General features: G+C 35.2%; 1 protein-coding gene across 1 annotated transcript; it reads left to right on the forward strand.

Moving 5' to 3' along the window:
- The first annotated feature begins 6349 nt into the window (after positions 1-6349).
- LUM (lumican) lies at positions 6350-17978 on the forward strand. The gene is made up of 3 exons (XM_080579935.1): positions 6350-6648; positions 9748-10644; positions 16901-17978. Exons 2-3 carry the CDS (start codon positions 9768-9770, stop codon positions 17053-17055), a joined length of 1032 nt encoding a protein of 343 aa, XP_080436061.1. The 5' UTR covers positions 6350-6648; positions 9748-9767; the 3' UTR covers positions 17056-17978.
- The last annotated feature ends 4921 nt before the right edge of the window (positions 17979-22899 follow it).

Genomic DNA, 22899 nt, shown 5'->3' on the forward strand with positions numbered 1-22899 from the left:
CCTGAGACAGGAAGTAATCCTCCACAAATTCCATGAATCTCCTAGTTTTCTCCTTCTCCCCTATTTCCAGTAGACACCTGGGAAGTTGAAGTCTCCCATGAGAATGAGTGCTAGTGATTTACACTTCTAGATGCTTACAGAATATTTTGCCTGCTTCTTCAGCTTGGTTCATTGGTCTATAACATACTCCTACCTTAATATCTTCCTTGTTGGCCTTTCTTCTGATCATTACGCAGAGACATTAAACCCTTTCATCGCCATAACTAAGCTCCATACACTCCAGACCTTCCCTAAAGTAGAGGGCTACCCCCATCTCCTCTTCTTCCCTCCCTATCTCTCCCGAATAGCCTGTAGCCATCCATTCAAGCACTCCAGTCATGTGAGCCATCCCACCACATCTCACTGAGGACTGTAATATCACAGCCCTGAGACTGGGATAAAAATTACAGTTTACCCTGCTTATTTCCTATGCTGTGTGAGTTTGCATAGAGGCATTTGAGTTGGACCTCTAATGAAACTGACTTACTGGTTGGCATACTTTTGTGCTGCATCTATGGGCAGCAATAGTTAATGTCAGCATCAACATTCTCCTACTCTGGTAGCTTTAGTTTAAAGCTTTCTTCACCAGCTTGGCAAGTCTGTAACTAAAGATGTTCTTTCCCTCCTCATACAGATGGACCCCATCTAATTCCAGTAGACCAGGTTTCTCAAAGCAAGTCCAATGGTCTAAGTAGCCAAATCCCTGACTGCAGCACCAGCCCTGCATTTTTTATTTATTTATTTTTTATTCACCAGATTCACCTGTCTATTTCAAATCCCTGTTGGAACTTAGTTGTAGACAGCGTGTCATGGAGAAGCATGATACAGCTAGCCAGCTTTGCAGGAGGAAGCAGTTCCCACTCCCACTGAGGTCTTGTAGAGCAGGATGTGCCAGCACGTGCTGCGTGCTGCAGGTGCATGCACAAACATAAGGAGCCAAATCCCCAGGACCACCCTGTATGCTCTATGAACTGGGAGCTACTGTTCCTGGATAACATGGCAACTCTGTTAAGTTCATAAACCTAAAGTTGCTTGATGTTTATGCTTGAAGGAGAAACAGTAAAACTAATATTTAGACTGGGGATGCCTTAGGTCTGCACAACTTGAGCAGGTCCTCTTTTCTATCAGGCCCCCATTACTGAGTGATACCTGGAAGTACATACTAGCAGACACAAGGATGAAAACTGTGAAATCTCTGATAAATAAAACTTACATAACTGGCAGTCTCAATGTCCAACTTTGCCTCAGAAAGCAACTCTCTGCCCACAAATGGGACAGTGCTGAGTATCCCATCATAACCTGCCAGCTTGTGAAACCAATTCCAGTAAGGAACTCTTATTTTTCAGTAAGGAAATTTTCGGTTTCCAGTAGGGAAACCGTAATGGAAAAAAAAGACACAGAAATGAACTAATAAGACCATTAAGTCACAAAAACCACTTATGCAAATGTTGGCTGTATAACAAAGAACAAGGAGGAATTAAAGGCATCTTCATCTTTGTGTAAAATAGTGACACATATAGCTGTAGCAAAAGGAAAAAAAAAAAACTTCACGGAAAGGATAGCTAAAATGGAAGGCAGAAGATCAAGTGTTTAGTCTGTTTTTTGTTTGTTTGTTTTAGTTTATTTTCTTGATGATCTAACGGAAGATTAAGAAATGACCATGTGCTAGAAGGTATTCTTTAATGGTAGCAAGCCTTACAGCTTCTTTCATCTGTTAGGAAAAAGAGTTACCAGAGCCAACGATTTATTTATTTATTTATTTATTTAACAAGTGAAAGGTTTTTGCATCAAACTAAAAAACTCTAAAATTTTTTTGGTCTTAGATCATGGCTATATGCTATCTGGATCATATGTAGGCAAAGACATTTTATTGGATTTAATACAGCAGAAACAGAATAAAGTTTAATGTTTTGCGATGTATGACAAATTGGGATGCAACAACCTTCCTGGCCTTAAACTTTAGTGATTTGAATGAAGAAAGACATTGGTAATGTCTAAATTAAAAGAAGATGCAAGAAGCTAATGATTTTCAAAGGAGGTCTATGAAGGTAGAGCATTGTTATATATGAATGTTAGTCAGTAAGCTAACCAAGTTTGCCATGCCTAGATCTTTCTTTCCCTATAAGCGGGGGTCTTGGTGGATGACAGGTTGACCATGAGCCAGCAGTGTGCCCTCGTGGCCAAGGGGACCAATGGGATCCTGGCGTGCATTAAAAGGAACGTGGCCAGCAGGTCAAGGGAGGTGATCCTCCCCCTCTACTCTGCCCTGGTCAGATCTCACCTGGAGTACTGTGTCTAGTTCTGGGCTCCCCGGTACAAAAAAGACAGGAATCTCCAGGAAAGAGTCCAGTGGAGGGCCACAAATATGATACGGGGCCTGGAGCATCTTCCCTATGAAGAAAAGCTGAGAGACTTGGGTCTGTTCAGCCTGGAGTGAGAGGGGATCTCATCAATGTTTATAAATACCTGAGGTGTTGGAGACAGAGGGATTTGGCCAACCTCTTTTCAGTGGTTTGTGGGGATAGAACAAGAGGTGATGGCCACAAGATAGAGCACAGGAAGTTCTGTGCCAACATGCAAAAGAACTTCTTCACAGTGAGGGTGATGGAGCACTGGAACAGGCTGCCCAGGGAGGTTGTGGAGTCTTCTTCTCTGGAGATATTCAAGGCACGTCTGGATGCCAACCTGGGCAGCCTGCTCTAAGGAACCTGCTTTGGCAGAGGGGTTGGACTCGATGATCTCTTGAGGTCCCTTCCAACCCCTACAATTCTGTGATTCTGTGATTCTGTAATAAGTTATCTGTGCTGTTTAATACTTTGTAACTTTTAACTGTAACCACAACTTTCCCAGAAATTCACCAAAATTCCTTGATATCTTCTCATACTCTTTATTTTAGAATTATCTGAGTTGGTTCATGTTCCAAGGCTACATGACTTTATATATGTTTATAAAACAGTTACTAACCTTAGTCTCTACTAACATAGAGGCTAATATAACCTTAGTCTCTCTTAACATACAAGAGATGTGGTCAAGTTTTGAATCAACTAAAAGGAATTTTGTCATTGACGATTTGTGTCGAATTAAGTGCAGATTAGTACAAAAAACAGTCTGAAAAGCAATGGAGAGTACTCAAATATAGACACAGTCAAGTCTGAAGTAAAACAGTAAGGAATTCCTCAGAACCACAAAAACAAAAATCCATATTCAACTAAAATATCTGTTGTGGTCTGCTAATAGGTTGTACCACTACTACCATTTTTGTAAATTTCCAAAGCTGTTATTTCCTTTTTAGGAGAAAGGGAAAAAAGGATTTGGATCACCACAAATTTTGTAATGCTTATAATATGTGCTCTAAAAATTTCCATTTAACGTGTAAGTGCACTGTAGAGGCTGAATAAATAAAATTTCAATTTGGAGGAAAGGAAGTTTTCAGATGAAGAAATAATAAGCACCTACAGCCTTCAGAATCTGGAACTGAATTGTTTTTAGTGGAACTCATTTGATATGAGTCAGCCTTAAGCAATATTTTCAAAGTGCTGCAGAATTTCACAAAAACATTTAACTAATTATTACTGGCGGTTTGAGCCAATATCATATTTTTGTTTATTATCTGTATATAGGCTCACCGGCTATACAATTACTATGTAGAGATGTGGAAAACATCACACATTTGCAATAACTCACAACAAACACCGTACCATTTATTTATAATTTGTGGGTTATGTTATGGTGCCCATGGAATGAACTTTTTCCTTAATCGATATTTCTTTACCTTCTGCTGCAGTAAAAATAGACATTTAAAATGAACTGGCCTTCATTTCATTTTGAGAGAGATATTTAAATTAAAAGAGAACAGTGAAAAAAATTAAAACTCCATTTATGTGGCAATTTGAAAAGTTCCACAACCACTGTCTGGGGCTATATGGTTCTAGAACCCAGATATCATATTCTTAAATCACTCAAATCTCTTGGCTCTTAGGGAAACGGTACTTGCTTCTGAATAAGTACTCACAGAGTTGAAGTTTAGTCACAATTAAGCACTGATGTACTCTACTCAGTACCAGATATGTACAGTTTTAAGACTAGAAAGAAGCAGTTGTCATAGGTAATATCTATTAAGTTTCAGCAACTAGAATATTTTTAGAAAATTAGGACAGAAACAAACAAACAACAACAAAAAAAAAACAAACCACAGATTAGGAGGGGTTATTAAGAAGGTACTTTTTACAAGAGAGAAAAGGCAGAAGGGTTATCACTAATGACTGAAGACAGAAAATAGTGGTATTGTAACTCACAATTCCTGAAAGCTAGATCTGACTTACAGCAAAGTGATATGCTTGCAGTGAGGTTTGCTTTCAGATCCTTTTATTAAGATCTACCAGACTTCTTGGCCCTCTCCAGCCCTGTACATGTCTGGACACGAAGCCCTGAATCTATACATCCAGTATCTTTCCTGTGGATTTTTAAATTGTCTTTACAAATGTTATTCACCATTGCTCAGTTTGCTGTACCTTCTTCCCCAGAGCAATTCCCCAGACACTCCAAGGCATCCCTTTCTGTACTCAGAATGTTTTCTTTATTCCAGATAGATCATTTGCTCAATACTCCTGTTTATTGTTCCATTTGCAGTCAAGGCTACAGTTTAGGTTTTCCATGGTCAACTGAAACTAAAGAAGTTATTTTCAGATAAGTATCGTACTGTGTATGAGAAACTCCATCTGGTCTCCATTTGTCCATGCACAGGACAACAACAGCTTTGTCCACTTTTACATTTCCAGTCCTGATCCCATGCACATTTCACCTACTTAGTTTAGTTTACTATGGCAATCCCATGGCTTTAAATGGGAGGAGTTTTCACATTCTCTTAACCATTTAACTGATTTACATCATTCAAACAGTGTAGCTATGGTCTGTCTTCAGCCTCTGTTTCTTAATATGTAAATGGCTCTCCCATGCCACAGTGACCAGCATGATGTCAGAACATCAAAAGAGTAAAATTTACTCCCTCAGAACTGAACTGATACTTGGTACTCTGTCTTGCGTAAATTTGTATGCTAATTTTGTTATGGCAGAAACAGGAATTGTAGCCCAGGGGGCTGTAACGATGTTGTGTCTTTCACATTCTCTGTGAAGGGCACTGAATTATGTCCAACCTTTCCCTGCTCCCAGTGACCCCCACAGGCATGGTGGCCCAGATGCATCATCATCAGATCTCAGTGGAAGCCCCCATCCAGGCTTCTCTGCTGCAAGACACTGCTAGGGTTCTCCAGCCTAACTAAATCCTGTACCATGACTTTCCACAGAAGTAGCTGGTCTCATTCCCTGCATTATCATGTGAGTTAAGACAAAACTAAATTTAGCAAAGGAATGGATTACAAAAAGTTATGGAAAAAGCAATTTACCCCATACAGGTGATAACAGACAGCAAACAAACAAACAAACCACCACCAACAACAAGAAACTTGATAATTACAGTTATATGTAATTAAACACCCAAGGTTCTTTAAAATGTATGTGCTTTCTGTATGCACATTTGTCTCCATCCAACTTTAGAACAGAGAGCTTGCATCCCATAAAAAGGGAAGATATCCAATTAGAGATAAGGGAAGGTTCTCACAGAAACATTAGGATCCACTTTAAACAGTTACTGTCTTAGTGCATTATTTTTTTGGCATTTCCCAGTGAAAATAACATTCTCCTCCAAGCTGTAAGATGCATTCTTGAACTATATCCACGGAATGAGAAACAGACAATGTAAAGCTGAGTAGTTCCAGATTCTGAAAAGCAGGAGAAAGTCGTAAGTGCAAAAATGAACAAACGTATAAAGTGAGTTTACAGTAACTGCTGAAAAAAAAAAGTTCCTCGGATGTGTTTGTACTAAACAGACATGCATTTAATCACCAAAGAAATGTTACAGACCATGTAAATTCCTAAGCTTTGTAGAACAAACTTTGAACTCCTTATTTAATGCTGAGAAAAAGGTTGTAATTCAAAGATAATTTTACATCTGTTAATCTGGTCCTTAAGCTAAAAGTTTTATTAAGGATGTTTTAATGTGCACATAAGATATTAAAAAAAATAATAATAAAAAAAATAATGAATGAGTCACTTGGCTAAAGAAATACAGCAGCACTGAGGTCTTAGTGCTATTTGTTAACTCATGTCTAGCAGTATAAAATAAGTTGGGAAACAAAAGTCTGTTTACAATTTGTTTTATAAAGGAAAATATTTTCCCTCTAAAATACAAAAAATCTTTGTATAAGGCTGTGGCTAGTGGTCTAAACTTTTTCAGGTTTCTGAACACTTATCATTCTCTCATCCCACAGGAAGAGCAGATGGGTTGTCCTTGTACAAAATATGGTATCCACCTGCACTTCATTAGAGAGCTGCATTTTTGTACATGCCACACCACAAGATCACCATGATGACATAGCAGCTTCAGAGAACAGCGTGACTAGGGCTTTTTTTTTTTTTTTTTTTTCTTCTCTTGTAACACAGAGGATCTGGCAGACTTTTACCTCCTGACACTGTTTACAGCATATATTGGTCGATACAGTCCCTTATTGCATCTGCTCTGGGAATTAACGAAAGCAGCTTCAAGGCAGTAAGGTAAGTGTTTCTGCATGTTTTAACTGTAATGTTAAGCTATTTAAACGTAGCTGTAATATGAATGTGAAAACATGTCAGGATAAGTTTGCCAATTTGTAAATTGAACACAAATCAACAGTTGTTTAGTACATTTACTTTTCTAGTTTCCCTAAAATGACCTCAAGTTTTGTGCATAAATCTTGCACTCATTTCAAGTCTGTTTTGTTCTACTTCAAAAGAAGAATTGATGTACAGTACAAATATATTTTTTAAGACTATTCATTCCTTACTTACTCATTCATAGTCTATTAGTAATAGCTCCATAGCACTCTGTTTGTTAAATCATTTTGTTTCATTTCACAAAAAGACAAGGCATCCAGACACTTAAATATTTAATGAAGTAAACAACAAGAGGAAAATTATACATACTTTGAATAATTTAGTTTTTAAGGCACATTTGAAATATCCTATTGAAACTTCTTAATGATAACTTATGCAAATTGTGTAAAACATTAAGCTGCAGAATTAAGGTATATTTATATTAATTATAGTGGTACCATAAATTTATATTTATTTTATTTCACAACAATTTTAGAACTAAGGCAGTATAGGTTCCAAAATAATTTGAATAGTTTGTCTACTCTACTATAGTAAGCATTTTTCCAAATTTGTGGATTTGTGGATTTGTCATTTAGTATGTTTTGGCATGTTGCCTGAGCAACTTCATAAATGTTTTCACAGGTATTTTACAACATAACTGAGTAGAACAGACACAAGCAATCCATTCAAGAATGCTTATAAGATAAACATCTAAGAACATATTCTGATGTTATCTTTTGAATTCATATAGTTCAGTGTAACAACCAAGCATGTGTATATGATCAGTCATGTACAGACATCTTACATTTCTGACAGAAACATTTAGAAGCGTGAATGAAAATAAATACATAAATAAATAAATTAACTACACTATTTACTTTACTGTGCTATTTTATGTCAGACACATACACTTATGGCTTTGCACTAAGGAAATGGCATCTAAATTTTTAAATTTTTGATAAAATCATTCAAAAAAATTGCTGTCTAACTCCAAATTACTTCCAGGATTTTGCAGAGTAGTTAAACATTTTATACTCTTTAAAATAACTATGTCAGCCTATATAATGACTATATATAATACTATGTCAGCCTCAGTAATAAATCAAGAATTATGAATATAATTTGAAAATACAAGAGCAATAGAATTTGAATTTAAAATAGGAAATTTATCCTACTTTATCAGAAAGACTATAAATTAAGGAGGATGTGTAAAAATGTCATTGTAAGGCCAAAGAACGTAGTCCAATAAGTTCTCTACGGTGTTTTATATTTTGAATACAGAAGCAGTTAGTCTTCTGTTCTTAATGTTTAATACCTAAATATGACCAGATTTTGAGGTAAATTTTGTCAATGTAACTTTTCTTTCAGAGAAGACGTACTTACTTATACCAGCAGGGGACTGAAGATAGAGTTTTCATGTTCCCATACAGTAATAAAGAACAAAGAAAATTACACTGACAACTCACATTTGATTGATTCTCTATCCAATAGTTTGTAATTAGGTAAATGTGATGAAACCAACACCATGGAAAAAGATATGCAATCCTCCTATTCATCCAGAAGACAAACGTTTAATATCCATCAGAGGGGCTTTTGGGGTGATTGACCAAATTAAAAAAAAAAAAAAAGTCCTTTTTCTGCACTAGATCAATAGGCCCTGCTTAGAGTTACTTTAGTTGAGCTGTTATGTGGCTTTTATCAAGTCAATAAAAGCAAGGCAATTTAGTTAAAGAAGACTTTCTAGCAATGATCCTGCATTTCAACGTTAGGTATAATTCTGTGTTCCATGAAACAGTGCCAATAACAAGGCTGACTTTGCTGGAAGACTGCCTAGATCTGAGATCAATGCCTGGTGGTCTGTTTAAAGGCTCCACATGCTGTCTGAAATTACTTGAGAACATGATTGTTCTAAGGATATTCTTAATTGTCTCACTCTTTAAACAGTAGTTGAGTACACTTTCACCAGTGAAAAGCAAAGTTAGTTCACTGACTTTATAACACAGACTCCATGTAGGTAGTAAGAAACATTGTCAAGATATTAATCTATGAAGATTGTGATATACTAATAGATTAATATCTTATGAAGTACGCCTTTAAAAAGTAAGGTGAGATCACTCATATTGTATCACAACAAAACATACCCAAAGACACTAAAACATCCTTTAGCTATATGTGATCTAGAAGGCCACCTATGCAAAGCAAGTATGTTATTGATCTATTTATTTAGAATGGTGACACAATGTAATTATCACAATCATTGTTATACATCGACTTTGCAAGAATACTTACACTATCTGAAGTGCAGTCATATCAGATCCACTGTAGACCACTATTAGATAGAGATTATACTCATGCACCATATGTAGTACTATATGTAGTACTGGTTGACAGATCCAAGAGAACATGCACTATGTTTCTATGAGTTTGTTATTCTGAATATGAAACATTCCCACCTTTCTTTAGAGGAAATGGGAGAATAAAATATTTCAAGCTACTGGAATTTAACAACAAACTATATAGCAGACCATCCCTCTCAGTTTGTAACTTTCCTGACCTTTTTGAACTTAATAGAAAATACCACGTTATTTAAAAATGAGGAATTCTAACATATTAGTAATAGCAATGAAAGCTTGATAGAATTTAAATGGCAAAACTATCTCTGAACATGGCCTTCAGCAAAATTGGAAACTCTTCTGTGCCAAGTTTAGAAAAGTTGGACATTATCATCCTTATTGTAACTTGATGAATGGCTGCAGTATGACTTTAAAAATGTGTTATTTGCAACAGCAGAATAACCTTCAGTTTCACACTATAAAGGCAGTTTATAACAAAACAGGGACTGTAAATTCGTAATAGCAACTGCGCATTACTAACAAAGTAATATACTTTTATTATTTAATAGCTTTATATGGGAAGCCTGAATTGATTAGTTCTGAATCATATTCTTTGTGTTCTAAAATTTCAAATATTGTTGGAAAAAAAATCAGAATTGTAACTTTTTTATCCCCCTCCACTATACAGGGACAAGATACATTTCAAAGATGACTTTAAACTCACTGCCCATTTTTCTGGTGTTGATTAGTGGCATTTTTTGCCAATATGACTATGGTCCTGCAGATGATTATGGTTATGATCCTTTTGGGCCATCCTCAGCAGTGTGTGCTCCAGAATGTAATTGTCCTTTAAGCTACCCTACTGCAATGTATTGTGACAATCTTAAACTGAAAACCATTCCAATTGTACCAAGTGGAATAAAATACCTTTATCTTCGAAACAATATGATTGAGGGCATTGAAGAAAACACATTTGATAATGTAACAGACCTACAGTGGCTGATCCTAGATCACAACCATTTGGAAAATTCAAAAATTAAGGGAAGAGTCTTCTCTAAACTAAAGCATTTGAAGAAACTTCACATTAATTACAACAATTTGACTGAAGCTGTTGGACCACTCCCCAAAACTCTGGATGACCTGCAGTTAAGTCACAACAAGATCACAAAAGTTAATCCCGGTGCACTTGAGGGGCTGGCAAATCTGACTGTCATTCACCTCCAGAACAACCAGCTGAAAGCAGATTCTATTTCTGGGGCTTTTAAAGGCCTGAATTCACTTTTGTATCTTGACTTAAGCTTCAATCGACTCACAAAGCTACCAACAGGACTGCCTCACTCCTTGCTTATGCTGTATTTTGACAATAACCAGATCTCCAACATTCCTGATGAGTATTTCCAAGGTTTTAAAACCCTGCAATATTTACGTTTATCCCACAATAAATTAACAGATTCTGGAATACCAGGCAACGTCTTCAATATCACATCACTGGTTGAGTTGGATCTCTCCTTCAATCAACTGAAGAGCATTCCAACTGTCAGTGAGAATCTTGAAAACTTCTACCTCCAAGTCAACAAAATTAACAGTGAGTTAAATTTGCATATTTTCTTTACCATTTACCACTATCTAGACACTAATGGTTGATGCAAGTATCTGGAAGAGTAGTTCAACCAGTTTAAATAAATGTAACCGGCTAACATTTCTCTTACTGTTGCTCACATTGATATTAAAAGACAGACATTTAGCTACACAAATTAATCTTAAAGACACAATATTATGTTTTCATACATATATGGTAATTATTTGCCAAATACTTGTCTCAGGTACACTGAAGTACCTCCATCAAAGTCAATGGAGTGCACATATACAATTTAGAAAACAAACAAACAAACAAACAGACACCACTCTGGGAAAAGTTTAATCAGTGCGGAGGATAGTCATAATTTGTAAGTCAACAAAAAGATAGCTGAGAGTAAAACTACAGTATGTGCAACCTTTCAGAAGAGTGTCAGTGAAAGTTCTGGAGGGGAGAAGGAGAGGTCAATAAATTCATAAGGTAGTAGGCACAAGGCACAATGAAAAAGAGACAATGAAGCAGCTTATATATATATATACATATATTTATATATATATATATAATTTTTTCTCCCCTTTCCTCCCCTTCCCCCTTACAGACAGTATTTTTCCAAACCCATCTTGAAATCCTGATCCTGTTGCTTTCTATTTTCATTCCCATTTTCCACATCATATGATTAGTTGTCAAGTTTGTCTCCATTCAAGCATGATTTTAAAACAGTTCCTTCTAAAATCAATAACAGCCACACCTTGTATGAGATAATGGAGGTTTCTGCTGAGACAGAGCTTTTAGAAGGCTGTCCTAATCCTGGGATGGGAGGGAGATACTATAGAGCTGGGCAGACCCCACCTTCATGTCAGAAGCTCTCCAGCTGGATCTCTGTCAGCAGTGGCCTCTCATGGAGAGGTAGTATGGTCAAATACAGCATTTCTGATAGAAGACTTACATCATCCTGCTAGCTAGCATAAACTATAAACCATAAAATCCTCATCTGCTTATCTGTATCCATCGGGGGTCTAGGATATCAGTGTTAGCTAAGAAACATTTTTTTCCTTACTCAATACAGACTTGGCCTTTACAGCAAAATATTTTAATTGTTATCTTACCTGGGAGAAGGCAAGACCTTTTGTTTGTTATTTACTGTTTCGCATGTTCCTCAATATTATGATTTTTTTCCCTATATATCATTTCCTTATTTTGAAGAGGGAAAAAAAAAATGAATTAATGCTTTCCACGTGAGGTACTACATACAGCAACCTGTAGAACTCTTTCAGATACTCTCTCTTTCCTAAAAGAGCTGTTGATATTTAATTTCTCCTGAGTTAAATGAGGCAATTTTAACTGATTAGAATGGTTGTTCTGAGCCTTCTGCAAGATACCCAGGTACCAACTTTGCCTTCTGTTCATGTTTCCAAGGACTTCTGAGCAACCATGACAGCAATACACTTTTCAATGAAAGCTGTATTTCCAAAATACTGGTCAGCAGGAGAGGGTGACAGTGTAAGGAGTAGGACTGGCTACTGCTGCACTTTCATTGCTACCATATGGACTGATGCAAGAGAGCTCTGATTTACTCTTTTGCCTGAAAAAGAAATGTAGCAGATTTTCTTAATAGATTTCCTTGGCTATCTAATTTGACAGGCACAATATTGTGTTCCCTAATATACTAATAATCAATGTGGGACAAGCAATAAGCATTTCCTTTTAAGGAGATACTATTTATGTGCTGAGCAAAACCTTTGCAGTTCTTTATTCATTATACTTAAATGACAGTTTTGAGTGTTTAGTCTTTCTAAAAATTCACTTGATTGCCCTTTGAACCCCAAACAAATAATATGTTGCTTATTAATAAAATATTCTCATTTTCCAGAGGTTTGTGTAAGGATGGCTGTAAACAAAGTCAGCTTTCCTTCCATACTATGGCTCATGGTACTCATATACTCTGAGAGGGAGACTGCTGTTTTAGGTCTCATGATAATCTGTCCTAAAAGGTATAAGTGCTTACATAGCTTAAAGTTTTCACTTATACTGAATGCTAACATAAACGTATTTCTGCAGAGTTTTTCATTTGCTGTTGTCTCCTGTTTTCTCACGTATCTTTAGGGTTATTGATTAACCTTAGTATTTGAGGAAGAGTCCCACCTGTTTTGACATTACCAAAAAGAAAGGACGTATTTCTCTAAGTTATTGTCCAAGAGTTTTGTCTCTCAGGTCTGATACAGTCATTCTGCATTGCCATAAAATTACTCTAAAAAAAAAAAAAATATTTGAGAATTTGAGTGACTTCAAGATTGTTGAACAAAAGTTGATGTAAATATATATTGAAAGATTTGTAACAGAATCAAGTTCACTTCAGTGTTCTGTCTTAATCCCACTGCAATGTGAGGAGCGGTAGACAAAGAGAAATAAAGACAAATTCAGAATAAATCCTCTGATCTCTAACTAAGAAATAGAAGCACATGCACAGTATTGCGTGCAAGTTAGGTATCAACAGCATACTCCGTCAACTGTACTTGATGCTAGTTGGACCTCCGAGCTAGCATAGGACCACAGTGGGTTTATAAATGTCTTTGCTCTCTTCATACCTCAAATCCAGAATGGATAAGATTGAATCTTCTTTTCTTTTAGTATGTCTTTTTTAATAATTTCAGGGTGGAGTTTCCCAATTAATAACATTGGTTTACTCCCATGATTTAGGATTGCATTGGGATTAAATACATATTTGTAATATTTATTATTATAGTTTGCTCAAGGCAAAAATACACTCTGCAGTTACAGATATCAATGAGGATCAGTGAAGAGGGTCCACAGATGGACTTCTCCATATTTCATTTGTGAAGGATTAAGGAAACAGTTGCTTTCACATGAATTCCTAGCTAGAAGATATCATGTGAATGGAGTATTACAAGAGGAAACTTGAAAATGTTCAAGGGGACAGTCAAAGGACAACATATTCTGCTGCAGTCCATTGGCTAGATCAGTAGCTGTACCATAATTTTAATTACTCTAAACACAGTTAGTTGTAGAGATGCTTTGTGGTCTTTTATGTGAAGTACTCCAGCAATCCCAAAGTGATTTTTTACAGTGGCCTGTACAGCAATGACTCAGATACTATTACTATGGGACCACAGACCAGAAAAGATGACTAGAACTGCTGATCCCATTAAGTTTTTCTGCTGTATTGCACACCTGAACAAGAAATCTTAACACAATTAACCTTCCTCAGCTTAAGGCTGCTTGTAGTCCTGATGTGCAAGGGATATACTGTTGCCTAGCATATAGTCAAAAATAAATTCTAAAAAAAATAAATGTTTCTATGCTCTTTTCTCTATGGGTATATGAGAGCAGAGGGCAAACCTTCTCCTGACTTTTTTACTTTTTTTTCTCTTTTTTTTTTTTTTTAGATATTTCTTATATAAATATTGTTAAAATGACAGAATTTCTTATGGGAACAGACACATTTAGTGAGAAAATAACTGTTCAGGTGAAAATCCAACTTTCATCCAATCCTTGTAACTATTTCTTTGTCTGACTCATGCAGAAATTCTGAGTAGGGAAAATATGAATGTCATACTAATAGCAAAATTCAATGTTTTTTACCTCTAAACATTAATACTGTTTATTCAGAAAGATATTTTAGCAGGAACATCTGGAACATGAATCATTTCAATAAAGGAGGAAGTAAACTAGTAATGTTTTATGTGCAACCGTGCTTCAGTTTCACTGATTGCAGTTTCCATACAGAACATATAGGAAATTGCACATTGAGTGCACTTTCAAGAAACACTTATCTAATTTTCTACTAATATAGATGCAATTAGAAAACAAATATTTTTAATATGCTTCTTACAAATGACAATTATATGAACTGTATAATAAATTAATACCCAAATACATACACTTTGCACCAAGAAATTGAACCAAATATCACTGAAGCCCATGACAGAGTTCCTTTGACTTCTGTGAAGACTAAATCTGAATCTGCTTGCAAAGTTGTCTCAATCTCATAAACAATCTGCACAGCTGGGTATTTTGGTAACAGTAATAAACTTTGTTGCTTACGCACATTAAATTTACATTTGAACTTGTGCTCAGAAGTAACGGTATGGTAAACAAACAAGTAAATTTTGAAAACTTTTAAACAAATGGTCTTTAATAAAATTATACTTACTGTATCATTTTATTTTCCATGAAAGACTAGAAAACGAAAAACATATATATTAAAATTCATATTTATTTACCTGTTTACAAATTATACCCAAACAATCTCCAGAGACCTTGGCCTAAATAATAAATGGTAGAGTCTGTAGGCCAAGCAAACTTGTTTTCATACAACAAAATCCACACAGATCCAATCTTATAACTTTTTCTTAGATTGCGTGATCCTATCTCATGAAAATCATCAGTGCACTTCAGTGGGTACATTTTGAACTGGTAAAGTAGTAGAATTGGTCTACAAGTTTAATATTGTACAATATTCCAATCTGGACTGCCCGATACTTGTTCCATTAAGGATGCCTCTTTTTTAAGGATGCCCTTCCAGAACAAGGTTGTAAAATATTTAAAATCTAGGATTTTTGTTGTTGTTGTTGTTTAGTCTAAAAAGTCTTGGTGATCAAGATCTAACATTTGAAATACATTTCCTAGTCTCCACATAAGATTCCTTATTTTGTGAAATATATTCAAACATTTACCCTTTCTTCAACATCATCTCTCTGTCTCTAACAAATTAACTACACTGTCATTCTTTAAAGATCTGCCTTTAGAGATGGGTGTACACTTATACTTAGTTTACACAAGAAATATTTCATCAATGATAGAAGATTATTGTAATGTCAGTTCTGGAAGAATCCAATTGAGGTTAAAGTAGAGATATGAAAGATACTTCTTCTACTTCCTTTAGTACTACAACTGAATGTAGGTCATCTTGTTTTCTTAAATGAGATAAATAGTCATGCAGAAAGGATATATAATGTGGTGTTTTCAAAAACCCATTAATGACCTATGACCTGTAGTCAAAAGTGCTTTTGGTTTTGAGAACCCTACCTTGATTTCTCAGAAATTATGAGAGCTGGTCCTCTGTACCACAAAAGTATTTTATAACATTTGATCAATGACAAAAACTTTAAGAGGATCAAGTCTCTCAGATTGGTTCTTGAGTGGTGACAGTGTCTGAATCAAAGGGAACAGAGAGAATGAAGAACTATCTTTGCAGAGTTACACAATGTGGTATACAGTGGACATTAGGTTTATTTACATAGATTCTCTCCTGAGGATAAATCTTTTCTGAATGACAGAGGTATACAATACATAAGTATGTGTGCTTATGTATACTGAGCACAGAATTTCTCTGTTTCATGTATTTTTTTTCTGCTTACAGTTAATACTGCTCATAAGATACAATTTCCATTCAAAACCTGCCATATTTCAATTGGATGGAGGCTTTATATAGCGTGATATGTGAACTGCAATAAATACAAATATTTTTACAATTTTTTTTTACTTTTAAACTTAACTTGCAGTCCTGCTTTTCTGGAAAGGTTCAGTTATACAATTTAAATGTACAATTTAATCCCTGTCCCCAGCCCAAATTTCATTTTAAAACTAGTAAGTCAAAATGAAACATTCCAAAAATAATATTTTACGAACATACAGAGGGGACTGCCTCTTCTTATGGATAAGACGTACAACTTTTCCAGAAACTTATTACTTCTTTTCTTTCTTCCTTTCTTCCTTTCTTCCTTCCTTCCTTCCTTCCTTCCTTCCTTCCTTCCTTCCTTCCTTCCTTCCTTCCTTCCTTCCTTCCTTCCTTCCTTCCTTCCTTCCTTCCTTCCTTCCTTCCTTCCTTCCTTCCTTCCTTCCTCCTTGCCTTAACGTTTCTTTTTTTTTTTTTTCTCTTAAATACCAAGTTAAGCCTCTAAATAAAATCTGAAGACTTAAAAATTAAATAGATGCTGGAATCACACAACACCTGAAAAGCCCAATCTGGAAATTCTGAACTTCTCACAATTAATGTGAAGCTCTCTAACAAAACCCCCTGAAGTCCCAGTAAGCTCACACAAAATATTGAAAAAATTAAATTAAAATAAAATAAAATAAATAAATAAAATAATTAATTAAATTAAATTAAATTAAATTAATAAAATTAAATAAATAGAAAGTTACTGTTTCCAAGTTAAAAAAAAAAAAGGCAGAAAAATAATGTTTTTGTCCTATTTGTCTTAAGTATTTGTGCTTTCTCTTACTTGTGTCCCCTTTGTTTCAGAGTTCCCATTGAGCAGTTTCTGTAAGGTTGTTGGACCATTGACCTATTCCAAGATCACACATTTGCGCCTGGATGGAAACAATCTCACTCGGGCTGACCTGCCGCAGGAGATGTACAACTGCCTTCGGGTGGCTGCCGAGATCTCACTGGAGTGAGATGCCTCAGAATCTCAGATTCCCTTCTAGGGGTCATTATTACATGAATTACATCAAGATAGCTCTTTAAAATTAAAATATGTTTTTAAAAATGTCAGTCTGCATATTAACCATTCTCTTTGTTAATACTTAGCATGCAACACTAAGGAAATGTGTGCATATTTTTACAAATGGTTGTATTTAGGAAGCACAAGACTGACCAGATGTGGTGGAAAATATGCCTTCATCTGGTTGGTTAAATTGAAGGAAAACATTTGGCCTCATAGAAATCTACGTCCATGCATGCAGCATGTGCCATCTGGTATCAGACTTATCTACATAAGTCAGATGGGTTTTATCAGAGTGTTGAGCAGTATGGGCTAGCCTGTGTAAATAGAAGATTCTCCTGCAAGCAATCCAGCATTCTTAATTATTCATGCCTTGCTCATATTATCAATCTCAAAGGAAAACAAATGATTTAACAATATAAAAACAGTTGAAAATATATGAAAATATCTTTCAGAGACCATTACAATATACAACAATTAATGGAATATACAATGGAATATACAATTAATGGAATATGTGAAAGATAACAGGGAAATGAACATTTTTTCAGGTTAAAAATTGTTTACTTTTTTTTTTTTTTTGTCATGCTTCCATCTAAGTTCTCATGGCAAGATTTTTTTTTCTATTGCTGGTATAATTCTTATTTCAAAATAAGTCATATATACAAGTATTTTTATTCAATTACTTGCATGTTACTTTTATCCAAATTGTAGAAAAGAAAACATAGCAAATAGTATTTCTGTGTCCATATCATTGTCAACTATGTTTCAGTCTTTTATAAATTGGAAAAAAAAAAAAAAAAAGTTAAAGTATGATAATCTAAGCTATTCTGTTTTGCAAAATTTATTGTAAGATTAAATAAACTGTTTTCTCTACTTCCAAGTTTCAATATGTTTGTAAAGATACACTTTAACGTTGTACTTGTGTTGGTCATTAAGTCAATGTCTTATGGAGTTTGCAGTATAGGAGTCACAGAACTATGAAACAGTGTGAATTAATTCATCAGCGTTGTCAAAAGAACAATAGAATCTCTCAGAAACCACAGACAATAAGTAAAAGGTAACCATAGCTATTCACGATAGAGAAATAGTACTATATTCTACCTGGGAATGCATAGTCCAAATATTGTCACCATTCTGGAACACACACTAAAATAAATGTAGCTGAGAATTATAAATAGCTTGCTTGCAAACACAGATAATCCCATGGGTACTCTTTCCCCTCCAACTACTAGGCTGTGAAACACTCAAACAGAAACTCTAATAGTTTCCATAGCAAAAAGAGAAAGTATCATCTCTGGAAAAATGAAATAAAATAAAATAAAGAAAACAACACAAAAAATCCCAAACCACAAGACACCTTAGTCGGCACCTTGTCAGTTGCAAGTGTTCAGAATCAATATGTAATCCCAAGGAACCCTAAGATTAATAAAAAAAAAAGTGAGATGCAGGAGATATTTCCCTACTTATTTTTGTCATTTGGAATTCATAAGTGTTGTTACTTTTTTGTCCACATACAGGAAGGATTGAAAATAACCTTTGCTGCAAGTAAGCTAGAATTTTCATAGCAGTCTAAAGCTGAATGAAAAATGAAGTCTAAAGCTGGGAGTTTTGGAATATATCAGAATGGGGATCATTATGGAATAGAACCTAGGCATTGTAAAATGAGAAGATGAAAGGAGTGCCAAAAAATATTAAAGAATTAACAAGTAGAGAAAGTTATGGGAAAATTATTCAACCACTTCCACAGACTTTTTAACCCAGCCGCCCTGTTCACAGAAAACACTGAACACTAGGACTTCTGCAGCACAAACCAATACTGAAATACATTGCCACTCAGCTGTGATCTAGCAAACAGGACAGAAAAAATTCTTTTCAGTTTGTTTCAGTGAGTAATTTTTCTTTGTGCAAAATGAAACAATGTGAACTGTGAGACTGAAAACAGTTCACCTCAAGATAGATTAAAACCTGTTGCTGAGGGTACTTTCTGCATAGCCAGTTGTTACATATAAAGCATCCACAGATCTTCACAAGGTCTTTTATTCAAGGGACACAGGAGAATGAAACTCACTGACAAAATATCAAGTTATCAAATGATACCAGTGAGCTGGGGAACCTTTATCTTGCAATAAGCACTTGGACAATTAAGAGAAAATAGTATTTAGCAGCACTGTTTTGTGTTGAATAGCTCTTTCCTAAGATTCAGAAATTCCCTAAAAAACTAACAAAAATACAGAACATGATGTCCCTCTGCTAAAGGAGAAAGGGGACACTGTATCCTGTATCTCTTTGCTCTTATATTGTAAGCCACAATAGCACAGTTTCGCATTAATTGGTCATTTTAATCACTTGTTTTAATCACTTGATTGTTTAAATTCCCTTTATCTAACAGAAGCAGAGGTACAATGATATATATTATACACCTTATACTAAGGTACATCAATATACCTTAGTTATCAGCTTATGAAAATTACATAAATAGTTTTGCAGGCACTGGACAGAAACATAGGTGTTCAGTAATCCTTAATAGAGCTAGAGCCTTGGAAACTGAGTCACTATAACTTGCAATTTCTGCTCTTCCTGGAAGGTAAGTTGATGGAGCTTGGTTATAAAGGCTTCAGCACCCTGGACACAGAAAAACGTGTTGCATACACCCTTGTTCCCTCCTAACCTTGGTCATATTATGAAATACATGTGTGTACAGGAGCAAATATAACTTAAAAGTAAGCAGGCTTTAATGGATAATAACACAGCTGCAGTAGTATGGAGATAATGGAGTCTGTAAATTAGCCTCAACTAAACTCTTTTTAGGACTACAAATACACATTGGACAATGTTCTCAGATATATGGTATGATTTTTAGGTGGTCCTTTGTGGAGCCAGGAGTTGGACTCAATGATCCTTGTGGATCTCTTCCAATTTGGGATATTCTATGATTCTATGAAATCATGAAAACCAGTGGAGCCTCCCTGTTATCTTCAATATAAGATAATCAGAAACTTCATAATTGTACAGACCTTCTATATGAAAATTACCCTAAAGGGCCTATCATGCTTACTGAAAATAACTGCCTTAATGACCACAGTGCACATGAATTCCTGTAGCTATCCAGGTATTTCTAAATTAGAAAGAGGAGATAAAAGCTGTTTTACAGAAAATAAATAAATAAATAAATAAATAAATAAATAAATAAAAGAAAAGAAAAAGAAACAACATTATTTATAATACCAATAATGACAATAACTGAGATGGTGGTAATATTTCCATTATAAGTTGTTACTTTTACAGTTTTATAGTTATTATATAATAACATCTTTGTAATTGAATTTTACTATTGCTGGCCTCAACTCAATTCAAATATGAATTTAGAGACTGAGAAAATCATAAAAATGATACTAACATTTTCTTTCATATTTTTGCCTTTATTAAAAAAAAAAAAAAAGCAATCTAAAAAGAAGAATCATAGTTCAGAAAAAACAGGTGTCCAAGTGCAAAAGTTGTCTTTAGACCTAGGCTGTGAATTTGGTTCCCATGTTGAATCCAGGAGAGGTGAGAGTTGTCTGTCACAAAGAGGTAGAGTGAAGGGACAAATTTAGGCTAGGGAACAAAATGGTTGCAGAAGTCAATTGGAAACATTTATTCTAGGTAGTACAGTAGTTTGACAATAAATGTAATTTTAGTTGGAAATATCCCAATACACTTGATAGAAGGAATCAAATCTATCTGACTACTTGTGGTTATTGTGACTTCTTTACATTTTCTCAAGGTGTTATAACTTTGTGTACATTTCTACAGGTATATGATCTACCAGAAAACCCTCAGTTTTACCAAAAGGGGAATAAATAAGTGTCTGTTCAGCATAAACTAAATTATTTTGAAAACTGGGGACAAGAAAGAAAGACATCTTTAAGAAAGGCAGCTTGAATTTTTGTATGTACAGCTGCAACAAACATACAGTGAAGAGGGTAGGAGCTGTAAGGTTGTAAAAAAAAAAGAATGAATTCCAGTAGAGAGCCACTAAGACAGAAAGTCCCTGTAAGAATGTTCCTCAGTCTACTTTTTTTCTAAGCTATGTGAGGTCACTTCCGTTTGTATCTATGAATATACTATATACCTCAGACCAAGAATTTATTTCAGTCTTCCACTGGCAAAAGAGCACTGTAGAACAATGGACCAGATTCAGGGGTGCACAATGAAAGGACAAGAATGCAAAGGAAAGATTGAAAAAAGAGAAATTCAGGCTGGACAGATGAACAAATGCTTCAAAATGAGAGTGTAAACACTGACATGGGTTACACAGGGAGGCTGTGGACTCTCTGTCCTTGGAGGTTTTTATAACCTGTGTTGGCATTGCCCTGAGCTTTGAAGATGAGGTTGAACTAAATGCCCTCCAGAGTTTCCTTCAAACATATTCATAATTTATATGAATATGTGATTCCAAGAATGATGGTAAGTAATAGAGAAAAAATATCAATTTTAAGAACCATCACTACAGTTGAAGAGTTTTCTTTAAATTCACATGGAAAATTTATCATTTCACATTCCAGTCTATAATTCAGACTCCCCTGATACTTGCAAAATCATAACTCAGCTAACATTTGGATATAGATTCCATAGGTAAGAACTGTGGAAACTTTTATTTGATACCCAGATGTCTACATCTGGCTTGTGCTAATCTGTTCCCATTCCGACACTTGTGAACTACTGAGTACTAGCAGTGAAGTCAGAGATCTGGACTATCTAACTCTTACATGTGGGACACCACTGTCAAAGATGCTTAGATGTCTACACAAAATAATGCAGTCAGTCTGAGCTATCACCCCAATGGGCAAAATGCTCTTGGGGGACATTCCATCTGAACAAAAGGAAAAACCTTTTTACTGTGAGTGTGACAGAGCACTGGCACAAGTTGCCCAGAGAGGTTGTGGAGTCTCCTTCTCTGGAGATACTCAAAAGTCATCTAGACAAAATCCTGGGCAATGTGCTCTAGGGAACCCCTTTTGAGAAGGGAGGTTGGACTAGATGATCTCCAGAGGTCCCTTCCAACCTCAATCATTCCATGATTCTGTGACATTTTGGTTCTCACTTTTTTTTTGCAGATTTAGATTTTGGATAAAAAGACTCTGTATTTGTAAGAAAAGAACTTAATCAAGAAGCTATATAAATTTCATGGATAAATCTTTCTTAAAGCTTTTCTACTTAATGTGAATAGTTGAATACTAGCTGACACAGAGGAAGACAAGATGAGCTAAATCTGTGCTTCAGGGCATTCACCTTGAATGAAGGAATGTCAGATTGGATGCCCGGGGCATTTTATTATGCAAAGGAAAACAGTTTTATGTTATGGGCTATGACAGGAAACAATTTTGCCCGTATGTCCACATACTGTAACCAAAAGAAAGATTTCTCTCTGAGGGAAAAGGACCTTCCAAAAGTGCCCAACTTGAGCAAGTTCAAGGTTTTTCTCCGGGAATCACATAAACACTTTGCCCTGAATATTTCAGTTTGCATTCTTTACATTCTTTAATTTAATCTTACTTTGATAGCTTTTGTGGAACCCTAAGGTTCAAACTGTTTTTTTTTATTTTTATTTTTTTATTTTTTGGCTGGTATTTACATGCCTTTGTCCAATGTATAGAAAGGTGTAGATATATAAACAAGAGAGGAGGATTTCAGGAGGAAGCAGTGTATCTGAAAAATTATATGCTGCTACTGTTTCGTGTTAAAAAGTATGATTATTTACAGGTGAAATTCTATCTTTTTTTTTTTTAATCTCTCTTTTCAGAATTTGAAATCA

The sequence above is a fragment of the Anser brachyrhynchus genome (assembly GCF_964034855.1).
Source record: "Anser brachyrhynchus genome assembly, chromosome: 1".
NCBI lineage: Eukaryota > Metazoa > Chordata > Aves > Anseriformes > Anatidae > Anser > Anser brachyrhynchus.

What these genes read in the sequence shown, in the direction of transcription:
- LUM (XM_080579935.1), top strand. Translation starts at nt 9,768, where the DNA reads ATGACTTTAAACTCACTGCCCATTTTTCTGGTGTTGATTAGTGGCATT. An exon ending in CCAAGTCAACAAAATTAACA is followed by an intron (nt 10,645 to 16,900) that starts GTGAGTTAAATT and finishes CCTTTGTTTCAG; the next exon opens with AGTTCCCATTGAGCAGTTTC.